We start from the raw sequence: 12,332 nt of genomic DNA on the forward strand, positions 1-12,332 counted from the left end.
TCGCGTGACAGGATCAGCTTCCTTTAAACTCTCCTGCTCACTGTGCAACAGGATCAGTGTCTTGCAGCTTCCTTTAAACTCTCCAGCTCACTGTGCAACAGGATCAGCGTCGCAGCTTCCTTTAAACTCCCTGCTCTCTATGCGACAGGATCAGCGTCCTGCAGCTTCCTTTAAACTCTCCTGCTCACTGTGCAACAGGATCAGTGTCTTGCAGCTTCCTTTAAACTCTCCAGCTCACTGTGCAACAGGATCAGCGTCCTGCAGCTTCCTTTAAACTCTCCTGCTCTCCGCGTGACAGGATCAGCTTCCTTTAAACTCTCCTGCTCACTGTGCAACAGGATCAGCGTCCTGCAGCTTCCTTTAAACTCTCCAGCTCTCTATGCGACAGGATCAGTGTCCTACAGCTTCCTTTAAACTCTCCTGCTCTCTATGCGACAGGATCAGCGTCCTGCAGCTTCCTTTAAACTCTCCTGCTCACTGTGCGACAGGATCAGTGTCCTACAGCTTCCTTTAAACTCTCCTGCTGTCCGCGTGACAGGATCAGCTTCCTTTAAACTCTCCTGCTCACTGTGCAACAGGATCAGTGTCTTGCAGCTTCCTTTAAACTCTCCAGCTCACTGTGCAACAGGATCAGCGTCCTGCAGCTTCCTTTAAACTCTCCTGCTCTCTATGCGACAGGATCAGCGTCCTGCAGCTTCCTTTAAACTCTCCTGCTCACTGTGCAACAGGATCAGCGTCCTGCAGCTTCCTTTAAACTCTCCAGCTCACTGTGCGACAGGATCAGTGTCCTACAGCTTCCTTTAAACTCTCCTGCTGTCTGCGTGACAGGATCAGCTTCCTTTAAACTCTCCTGCTCACTGTGCAACAGGATCAGTGTCTTGCAGCTTCCTTTAAACTCTCCTGCTCTCCGCGTGACAGGATCAGCTTCCTTTAAACTCTACTGCTCTCTGTGTGACAGGATCAGCTTCCTTTAAACTCTCCTGCTCTCTGTGCGACAGGATCAGCGTCCTGCAGCTTCCTTTAAACTCTACTGCTCACTGTGCGACAGGATCAGCATCCTGCAGCTTCCTTTAAACTCTACTGCTCTCTGTGCGACAGGATCAGTGTCCTGCAGCTTCCTTTAAACTCTCCAGCTCACTGTGCGACAGGATCAGCATCCTTTAAACTCTCCTGATCTCAGTGCGACAGGATCAGCTTGTTTTAAACCCTCCTGCTCTCTATGAGGCAGGATCAGCGTCCTACAGCGTCCTTTAAACTCTCCGGGTCTCTGTGTGACAGGATCAGCTTCCGTTAAACTCTCCGGGTCTGTGTGTCAGGATCAGCGGCGGTCTGCACCCTGGGCCCTGTCCCGGGCGCGGCCCCTAGCCGGCGGCCAGGTGAGCCGGGCCCAAGCCCAGATCTGTAAACAGGCTCAACGAGACGTCTGTCCAATTACACATTTTGCACAGAGCTGGAGAAGGTGCACACCTGAACACAGCCTCCGACTGTTTCCCACCGGGTTGCCAAAATAAGGGTTTGGACAAAATGATGATTATGTACCAGAGTGTGATGAAAGGAATCAATTACGCAGGTCGGCACGTATCCAGGGGTCTGATTTTCTTTTCCCTCCATTTTTCTCTGTTGGCCAATGCCCTGAGACTGCCACGAATCACAACATATCTCTATCTCGTTAAAGACGGGCCTTCAGAACAAAGCGCTGGCCGTAAATTCAGCTGGAAAAGGGGAAAGGGGAAGAGCGGCGACCTGCTGCTTGTGACAGTGCGAGCGGTAAAGAGACTCGGCCATAACTGCCAGTCATAACCGTCATTTTGAGTGGTTTCTAAACAACCACATGGTGAACTCCACAGGCACACGCACACACACACACACAGGCGCACGCACGCGTTCCCACCAAGGCCTGCCGTACCTGGAGGAATTCTGCCAGGGACCCGCACGTGACAGACGCCGGGGGCTATTTAACCTCCACACTTATCTATCGGAAGACTCCCTTTTAATGTCCAATTTTACATAAGGCTCCGACTGCCGGGATATCAAAGCGAGAGCTTCCCCGGGGCTTCTCCCCACTTGATTCAGATTCCTCCTCCCACAGCCCCGTGCTCCTCATAAAACATAAAACCCAGTTCACTCGCGCAGAGCAGTCAACATCATGACGCCGATCCACTTTAGGTGATGCAACTCTCTGGTAACAGAGTTCCTGCTTTAAACACACAGTATCATTTCCATAATGACTGGCAGGCTGCTGTCCTGAGCCCTTAAGTACACTCCGTTTCCTGAAAACACACACGCCAGGGTTGGGCCGAAAAACGCAGAGTATGATGAGCGCGTTGGACGAGCCAAGCCCGTGCAGTCTTTGAACAGGCACACCTTTCAGGCACAGGGCTTAAAATTCATTTTCGGTTTGAGGGGGATTTCTCCCCTTATGAGTAACATTTTGGGGAAGGGGATTTCAAAAGGTGGGTGACTGGCTTTTTTCTCGCATTTCACAAAAGCAGCCATTGCACTCAGACACAAACTCATTTACTTGGAACAGCACTCAGTTAAATTTCCAATCGCACAATTAGGCTATTAATGAAAACCAATTTTCATCCTGAATGTATCAGCAGGATTTTTCCGCTATACTGCAGACATTTGTGGGATTCATAAAATATATGCACAATTTGCACGATACTGCACTGGATTTTCAGCCCTGATGAGTACAGATTATCATTTCTTTAAATTCATAAACACCGATTTGTTTGTATACGTCTCACGGGTGTCACGATAAGGTGGGCATTTGTCTAAATCTGAACATCTTGATCTCCTGTCTTTTCAGGCAGCTCAAGGTAAACGGCTTTGCTCCTTAGAGTCCTTCTACAAGTCGCCATCTCTCGAGGAGAGGGCTGTGGTGGTTTTCGGCTGAGGCCGCTGCGTGTCCCAGCCTCCTCCGGTGTGCTTTCTGCTGAGGCAGACATGTACACCGGTCCCGGTGATCAATCACTGCCGTGGGGGATGCCACCCCGGAGAGGGCCGGGCGCTCGGGCCGCCGCCGCCGCCGAACGGCAGGCTGAGGCGCAGGGCCCGTCCCCCGCCTTCCCGCCGCCCGAAAGGTTAACCGTCACGGCGAGCCGCGCCCGCGCGCGCTGAGAAAAGTGTTACTCCGCGCTCAAACGTGCCCTTCCTCTCTAACGCCCAGCCCGTCACCGCGCTCAGCCCCTCTGCCCCCTTCCCCCGTTCTCCGGCCCCCTCTCCCCTGTGAGGAGAGGAACCAGCGCAGGATTCATCCGCCCAAGACGCCATTTCCATGCCTTGCAGGAGACGGTGAGAAATGAACACAGTAACAGTAGGAGCAGCTCTGCAGGGAGATATATATATATATAGAGAGAGAGAGAGAGGCAGTGAGGAGAGAGGGAGAGAGGATCGTGAGAAGGAGAGAGAGAGAGGAGAGAGCGGGAATGAAAGAGAGAGCGAGGATGGGGGGAGTGTGGACTGAGGGAGGAGAAGGAGGAGGGGAGTGTGTGTGTGGGGGGGGGGCTGTTCTTTGGGAATGGAGCCAATCCAATTACAGGCAGCAGTGCAGGCCCGGCTTCTCGGGCACTAAATTCACATTTCAGCAGTCTCTTCCTCTCTCCCCGCTCCATTCCGCTCTGCTCTGCTGAGCCCCGACGGGGCGGGGGTGGGGGGGGGGGCGTCTCCGAGCGTGTCATCCAACGGCGCGGCGTCATCCGCGGCGCGTCCCCGGGGAGAGCTTATCGGCCGCAGCAGTGGGAGAGGGGGATCATGGGAGCTCGGTTCGGCCCTGACGCCACGGCCGTGCGCTGCCATTGTCATTCAGGATGGGGTTCTGCCACAGGAAACGCGTCCAGCCGTGGAGAGCGTGCTGAGCCACGGGCTCCGAGCCACAGGCGACGGTGCAGGCATACGCAAAGCCTCAATCATAGCTAACGCTCACGGGTCACCATCGACCCACAGCCTTAAACCAGCGCATATGTGTATGTGTACACCTGCAAAGGTGTGTGTGTGTATGCGTACACCTGCAAAGGTATGTGTGTGTATGTGTACACCTGCAAAAATACGGGTGTGTGGGTGTACATCTGTGAGTGCACTGTGTCTGAAGTTGTGTGTTTGTGTGGTGTGTGTGTTAGTGTTTTCATGTGCATTCGTGTGTGTGTGTATGTGCACGCACGTGTGTGTGTTTGTGTGTGTGTGTGTGTTTGCGTTTGTGTGTGTGTGTGTGTGTGTTTGCGTGTGTGTATGTGTGTGTTTATGTGCATGTGTGTGTGTGTGTGTGTGTGTGTGTGTTTATGTGTGTGTGTGTGTGTGTGTGTGTTTATGTGCATGTGTTTGTGTGTGTGTTGTGTGTGTGTGTTTGTGTGTGTGTGTGTGTTTATGTGCATGTGTGTGTGTGTGTGTGTTTGTGTGTGTGTGTGTGCATGTGTGTGTGTGTGTGTGTTGTGTTTGTGCTGTGTGTTGTGTGTGTGTGTTATGTGCGGTGTGTGTGTGTGTGTGTGTGTGTGTGTGTGTGTGTGTGTGTGTGTGTTTGCGTGTGTGGGGGGATGGGGGCATGGAAGGGTTAAAGTTCTCTGGCTGATTTAATTTAGCAATGCAGAAATAAAAGCTTTAAATAATTAAAGTCGTTCTAATAAGAGGATTACACAGCGTGGACCTCTATTATTTCCCAGCTTGATTAGCACATATATTCAGAAATAAATAAATGACTGTGTCCCCGGTCCATCTGTGTGTATCTCTGTGTTAAATCTAATTGCGCTGGCAAAGCAAGTATCACTGTGGGAAAGGCCTGCTTCCTACACCAGCCCTAAGCCGCTCTCTCCCTCTCCCTCTCTCTCTCACTCTTTCCCCTCTTTACCTCCCTCCCTCCATCCCATCATAAGCAGTCCTCCCCGGAGAACTCCTGCTGCTCCTCTGTCCTGCTTCCACATTCAGGAGCAGCAGCAGCCGTTGGGGGGTGGGGGGTGATGGTCAGGGGCGTTGGAGATGCTACTCTGCGGTGTAAGGGGGACACACTGGTTCTGTCTCTCTCTCTTTCTCTCAATTCCATTTTCAATTTTCAAGGTGCTTTATTGGCATGAAATGCACTGTGTTGCCAAAGCAAACATTACAAAGACGATAATGAAAAAATCAACTCTACAACCTGTTAAATAATATAAATCCATTAACCTACGCGTGTCACATTATACGCGTATACACCATAAACAACGACATGCACGCACCGTCACATGCATGCCATGTATCTCTCTCTCTCCCTCTCTCAGAGACGGTCCCCCGGAGGAGGAAAAGCTCCAGGGACTCAGTAGCTGCAGTGGGTGTGGGTGGCAAACAGGCCCCGCCCCCTGCAGGCCGCCATGGCCCAGAAGCAGCAGCCCGTCCCACATTTCTCGCGAGAACTGACGGCACGATCATAAACAACGAAACGCATTCACTACACCGCACGAACGCGGAGAGAACAAGACTCGGTTTACGGCTTTACCCAGGATGCACTCCCGCTTGAACGCAGCGCTGGGATACGGGCTTCTTCATAGGCCCTCCTCTCATTCCCGCTCCACGGCAACGCATCGTGATCTGACGCCGACGCCTCCGTGCCCACCTCGGGGCTGAGATTGGAGTATTCTCGCCCCGTCCGTATTTTTCAAATAATTGGCATTGGGTCGGCCCGGCCGGGAGGCGCCGAGACGAGTCGGCGGCACGCGGTAATAACGCCAAAATGTTAGCGCTTTTACCTCCTTTCACATTACATTACATTTCACACCGCGTTTCTATTCTTTACCCTTCTTGGTTCTGTGAGCAGAGCCCCACCTGAGCGGAATGCGTCTCAAACCTGAGGGAAGAGGGGCTGTGTCCCCCACTTCATTGAGCGCCCCTGAACACAGCTGGAGCCCGGCCCGCGCGCATGCACGGGTAAAGGCGCTTTAATCCCTTAATAGGCTGCTTTGAATAGCGCCTTTCCCTGACTCCAGCGGTGGGGCTGAGGAGAAGTTAAATCCGAAAGGCGCTAATCTCTGGGTGAACCGGGGCAGTAGACCGCACGCTGGCACGATACAGCCCAGCTCAACCACCCCTCCCCCCCGGAGCCGGGGCCGTTTTAAAGGGCCGGCGATTGTCCGCTTGTCCGCCCCGTGCCCCCGCCATCGCCTCGCCACCGGCCCACCATGAGACTGGATTAGTTCTACGGCTGTGCCCCGGTGCGCTGGCAGAGCACATGCCCACGCCCTCACCGCTGCTCACGCCCAACATCCTGCTTCCCTCAATTATTCACCAGACCCGAAAAAATTACACCTTCACTCCGCACCTTCCAAATTAGTTATGTATTGACTGCAACTGCTGGAAACTCCCTATCTGAGAGGCATTAATCTTTGAAGTACCCCATTTTCGCAGCGCACAAACCAAAGCAAGCTTTTTGCTGCACGCTTACGTGATTCGGTTATCACTTAATCATGACCAAACCACTTATCCGTTTCACTTGTGCAGTAAGTGCATGCACAGGGGCCCATCTGCTTGTCCTTCCTGAAGGCTCGGGTGCATTGTGGGTAGCCTATGTTAGACAAAGCGACTCTGACCTAAACTTACCTTCTTGAGATGGCCACTCTTGGTGCCCACGAAAGCCACGCAGTACCCGTTGTAGACGTAGGAGGTCACAGAGGTCATTCGGTCGCGGGTCTCGGTGTACAGCGTGTGGCCCGCGACCAGCTGGGAGCCGCCCAGCGGCTGGTTGATGTCCAGACCACAGAAGGAGTCGTCTATGGGCACGGGCTACGAGGGAGGGAGAAGAGGGTCAACGTCACTAGCCGCACGGCCATGGTTTCCGTACTTCCCGTTCTGTTTCCGCAGAAGGAACTAGTGAATTTGATGATCAAGTAGTGGATTAATGACTCACTCTCATCGGTTTTTATTTTTTCAATGACATTTTTCATTTTATATTTATTTTTTATTTTATCTAGCTAAATGGCTAGCTACCACAAATAAAAATGTTGGCCTAAAATTCAAAATGAAAATCCACTGCCTCCTTGTACGTAAACACAGGTGGTGTTCCAGGAAGTAATAATCAGGCCCCTAAATGGCTCAAGCAGTTCGAGCCAGCCAAATTATAGGAAGTCATGAAGTCATGTTCTTGTGATTTTCTCAACTAGCAGACACCATCTGTAAAATGTTTCCTGTGGAAAAAAGTGTAAGTGAAATCTGTAACAGTCAACAATGTAGATGGAAAGTTGCAGTCTGGGTGTGGCCAAAAAAGAACCAATGTTAAAACATTGCTACAATGCAGCCATTCACCACAACCTAACGTTGTAAAAATTAGCAATAATGACTTGTGCCAACCTGAGTGACAGTTTTTGTTGCACCTTCCTCTCCCCGTGCCTCATTAACAGTGCTAATATCGCTGTGAAGAGACAGAACAAAACAGGGAGCAGGAGCACAAAGCAGCCCTCCAACCATCTGACTCCGCTTTGGCCCCCAGAGGCTCAGTCACATGACCTCGTGTCAACGAGGGAGACGGCCCGGCAAGACGCGAGCAACGTCCGACGTTCTTTAAATTCCGTAAAAGGAACGCGACAGCCAGGGGTGATGCGTGCCTCGTGATTTTATAACTGCGGGGGGCACGGCTGCTTTGTTACAGGCTAGAAATCTTTGGACAAAATTCAGCAGGGTAGATAGAGAGTTTGGTCGTCTGGATTCAGGTTATCTCTTGTCAAGTTGCTCGACTGTGGCCTCAAAGTGTCATGTACTGTACCGTCAGAGACGGCGAGAGTGTGATGCTCAGTTCAGCAGCCCTCTGCGAGCGCTATGAGCACAGAGCCGCAGAAACGTCTGCCAAGCGGGAGGATTACCGTTAACTTCCCGCCATGTACACAGAGCTCCGAGCAACATACTTCCACTTTTTCACGAGGAAAAAAAAAAGCAATAAAGTGAAGGGGCATAAATGTTTCAGTTTGAATAAGCTTCTCCATGGTATTTCCGCTTGTTTTCATTTCCCAAAATAACATGGGTATCTTAGCAGAGATCAGCTCAGAATTTGCCTCTATGTAGCTGTAACTAAATGCAGTATATTCAGCTGTGCAGATGGCCACAAAAACACTAATGACGGTGTGTTTTTACAAAGCATGTGCAGGATCTCATGGGGGGACTGGGCACTGTGTAAGCACTGAAGTGCTGATGCTGGGGTAGTTTTACTGATTGTGTGTGTGTGTGTGTGTGTGTTTATTTAATGACGCAATGAAAAAATAGAAAATAGAAAGAACCATATTGAGTAAAATAAAGTAAAAACAACAACATACTGGAAATAACATGATTATTATATACACTAGGACTGCATTATTATTTCAAAGACTATCCACTATACACTCTACTATATGATAGCGGAGTGTGATGTCGGCACACTTCTGGTGGCTATAGTTACAATTACAGAAATACATAAATACACAACAGATAACGCCATATGAAACAGCCCGCTATATTCACATACATCGTACTACATGGTCTTTAAACAGATTACATTTTTATCTAACTAAATACAATGCTTTCACACATCTCCTCACTACTGTATCCCCTTTTTTCTGATGCATTTCCTCCCCAGTACTTTCAAAACCAATATAAATTTAGAATGTCCGCATACATAATACATGATGCACAAGAACTAATGAGCTCATTGTATATACTGAATATGACACGTTCACAAACTGAGGTCATGAGGACAAAGGCCTTGAACTACCTCTAGCATTTTTCCCAAAATAGCTTGGCTGTGTTAGGCAATTAATGAAACAATGCTTCAAGCAACTCTGAGTAACCACAAGTGGTCTGGACATTTAAAGAACACATACAGACCCAGTGACCGCTCTTTAGATAAAGGAGAAAAGCTAACGGGCCAGCTCGAATGATTCGCTATTGACTGCATTTAGATTTATTACTGAACAGATTACAAGGCACTGCAATGCAGCATGAATTGCAAAGGCCCTGTGGCAAACCACCCAAATCCTATTCAGTCTGGTATGTCCTATTTAACAACGTCTGAGTTACTGTCCACTGGCATAACAACCAAGTTGTGGCTACGATTGCAAGCCTACAGAGAACGAGGAAACACTGAAATTTAATCATAGCGCTATTACGAGGCCAGATGTTGGCAAATCTGCTTTAGCTTTTCCTTATCATTAATTCTCATGCTAATGGCTACAGCCATCTTGCACGATGCTACTCCGAAAAAAAAGAGAATTCATTAAAAATTGCTGGTGCAAAATTCGACCTGCATGTAAAGAAGGTGATTAAAGAAAAAACTATCAGGTTTTATTACTTGTTCAAGCCAAAGACGACGTGAACTGCACAAAAAATACCTGATTTCAGGAGAGGAAAGGAAAGCGTGAAAGGAAAGAAAGAAGAATACCCCGTTCATTGGAAATAGCAAATACACGAGTGTGCTGTGTTATTTGGAAAAGTGAACTGTCTGCTCCTAAGGTTCAGGCCTGCAGGTCTGGCACAAAACACAGGCCAGAAACAGTCAACAAGTTGAGTCTGATTTACTGCCACAGAGAGAGAGAGGTACCTGCTAGGCTGCAGTAATATCCACTGCAGCCATCTTCCCTGCAATAAACCTCTTTTATTAGCCCGTCAAACTGAAAATCAACTTCATTTTTTAAAGATATGTATGTGTGCTTCCAGGCTCTTATTTGCAAGTCGTTGCGTTCGCCGCTGAAACGTCTCCATTACCTGCCTTAATATCAGGGTTAATCACACTTTACTCTACCATGCATGTTTACAGTTTAAATCTTTAAGTGTGCCTATAGTCCTCTGATAAAAAAAACAAACCCTAAGAAAGTGCTTTGTTCAGACATAGAAAACTGGGTAGGCTCTTTGCCTCCAACCAAATTCAGGGTGTCCTGAGGCTTCATTTTCAAACGGTAGCCCTCGTAAAAGAGCGCTTACAGTTGATGTTAAATTTCAGTTTGATCTTATAGCATACGCTAAATGATAACAGCAAGGTCAAACATAAGGATTTTTCTCTTTTTTTTCCCCGAGAATGATCCCCCCCCACTGATTAGCTATTCTCACTGCGTTTCGGACCTTCCTGCTGGACAGGAGGCTTTGCGAGCACCATTACACGGCACAAACACGGACGAGAGCTCAGCTCCATCCTCCGGGACACCGGAGGCCATCTATAGAGGACCTTTCACGGTTCGGCGCACGCCGGCGTTGTTCTATGACGGGTGGGACTGCTGACAGAGACGACCGCGGCCCGCATACCTGAAGAGGCTGAGCGCTGTGGGGGGGGCGGGGCAGGGTTACTCAGCATGTGACCCGTGACTCGCTCCTCTGGGCTCACGGAGCGAGCAAAGAGCCTGAACCGGATGGGTTCTTTCTGGATGCTTTTTTCAGATCAAAGGCATTGAGATCCACTGTCCCATGCCAGGCCACGGTCCGTGCTTTAGGGGTTGGAAGAGTTTCAGGGGGAGCAGGAATGGGGCAGATCACCCAGCAGTCAACATGATCAGAAATAATCCAAATTTCTGAAATCGTGTTGCCTTTTTTAAAAGGGGAAAAAAAGTTGACACTGCCTTTCAGCAACACTTGTCTCTGCGGTGTTTAAATGGCACATTTTTTGCGCTGGTTTAAAGAGTTTTTTGTTTTGTGCTTAAAGGGATAGTTCATTTTATGGAATGTTTGATATCATTTCAGATTAAGTGTATATTTTGGCCCTGACAGTGTTTGTGTGCGATTTTAGATATCTACAGAAGGTTTTGACAACCTGCCTGAATTATCCCTTTAAGGCAAAAAAGATTTTGGGAAGGATTTCTTTTTTTACACAAAATCATTTCAGGCTCCAAAAGTCTCAAATTGCAAAAAGCCTGCTATGCAGTGGAAACCATGAGAATGAGCTGCACCAGGCAGTTGCCGGTGACTTATGAAAAGTGTTATGACCTTATTCACTAATCTTAAATAATCCTATATGGATAATCCATCAAATCCTAATGATTAGGGACAAATCTTTAGTGATACTCGATAACCACGCGGAAATGCAACAGGGTGTGGGCCATACACCTTTCCCTTAAAGCCCGGTACAGGAAGGACATTTTGTGAAGCGCCATCTCATTGTGGGAAGTTCAGGATTACTGGTGCTGCTAGTCACTCTGGAAGCCGACCCTTAAGTGGGAGACGGGCTGGTTTCTCTGGTGAAAATGGAGGGGCTTCTGTTCATTCCCAGCGCGGCGCACGCCTCCAGATCATTACCCCCCCAGTGAGAGGCCCGGCGTTAATGAACCCAAATGGAGCCGGCTCTCGATAACGTCTCTCCATCTGACAATCACCCCTGACATCCCGCTAATGGCGAATTTACTGATGCTAATAAAGGGGGTCAATGGAGCACCCTGGAGGGATTAGCACCAAGGCAGGCTGCGCTTCTGATCTTGGGAGGGCATATCATTAAAAACAAAATCCCACCCTCCCCCCCCGCTCCCCCTCGCGCACAAACTCCCACTTCCACACACGAGCGCTAAGGTCCATCCGCACACGAGCGCGCGTACGCTCCAGAGCAATCGCCAACGTACACACTTGACTGGCAATTAGTGCTCATAATTCCCCTTTAATTCATATGAGCAATTAAAGAACAAAGGCAGAAAGGGCTGCTGCCCCGCGAGACGGAGCTGAAGCGCAGGAACACGGGTGCGCCTGAGGAGATGGTGGAGATACGCGGCCTTGCGGGGGGAAGAGCGGGAACGCGAGAGCGAGCGCAGCTGACCCGCATGCGCGGAGCCGCTGCGCTGCGAGATGGGAACGGCCTGCGGGGAGGCGACGCGGGACGCCTGATCCGGCGCGGGAGATGTCTAGCGCGCTCCGTGGGGAACCCTGTTTATCTGGGTTGCGCTGGAGGAAGATATTATCGCCTCGATGGCTGCCAAGAAAAACGCACCCCTGCTTAATTTGCAAACATCTTCTCGCTCGGTTAGACTTAATGTGAATGTTTTCCTCGTTGCAACCACTGGTCAATTATGCATAATCACGCATAGTGTGAGGTTTGATATCAGATCTGATTATTGTACTGTGCTATTTTAAAAACACACATGCACACACACACACACACACACATACACACAAATGTGCACTCTCTCTCAGAAACACACACACACACACACACAAACAGTACTAGTGCTTATTATGATGAATTAGTTCACCAAAGTTCTTCTCAGCGTTAAGTGTTTATTTCCTTTTCATTTACACTGAACTGTGAAAAACTCAGATGCTAATAGGTGAGAGTAAATGACTGGAAGTCAGTTAAAACTACAAACAAGATCCTAATCATGACCTCAGTGCTCAAAAAAGGAAGTAAGTAGTTTATTTAAGGCTGTTTCAAGCATGAG

General features: G+C 49.3%; 1 protein-coding gene across 1 annotated transcript in view; it reads right to left on the reverse strand.

Moving 5' to 3' along the window:
* The window catches only part of plxna2 (plexin A2), a 213,662-nt gene that overhangs the window by 169,680 nt on the left and 31,650 nt on the right, over nucleotides 1-12,332 (reverse strand). Inside the window, exon 3 of the mRNA XM_064298828.1 lies at nucleotides 6,562-6,744. Coding sequence (XP_064154898.1) covers nucleotides 6,562-6,744 — 183 coding nt within the window. The remainder of the gene's footprint in view (nucleotides 1-6,561; nucleotides 6,745-12,332) is intronic.

The sequence above is a fragment of the Anguilla rostrata genome, chromosome 11 (assembly GCF_018555375.3).
Source record: "Anguilla rostrata isolate EN2019 chromosome 11, ASM1855537v3, whole genome shotgun sequence".
NCBI lineage: Eukaryota > Metazoa > Chordata > Actinopteri > Anguilliformes > Anguillidae > Anguilla > Anguilla rostrata.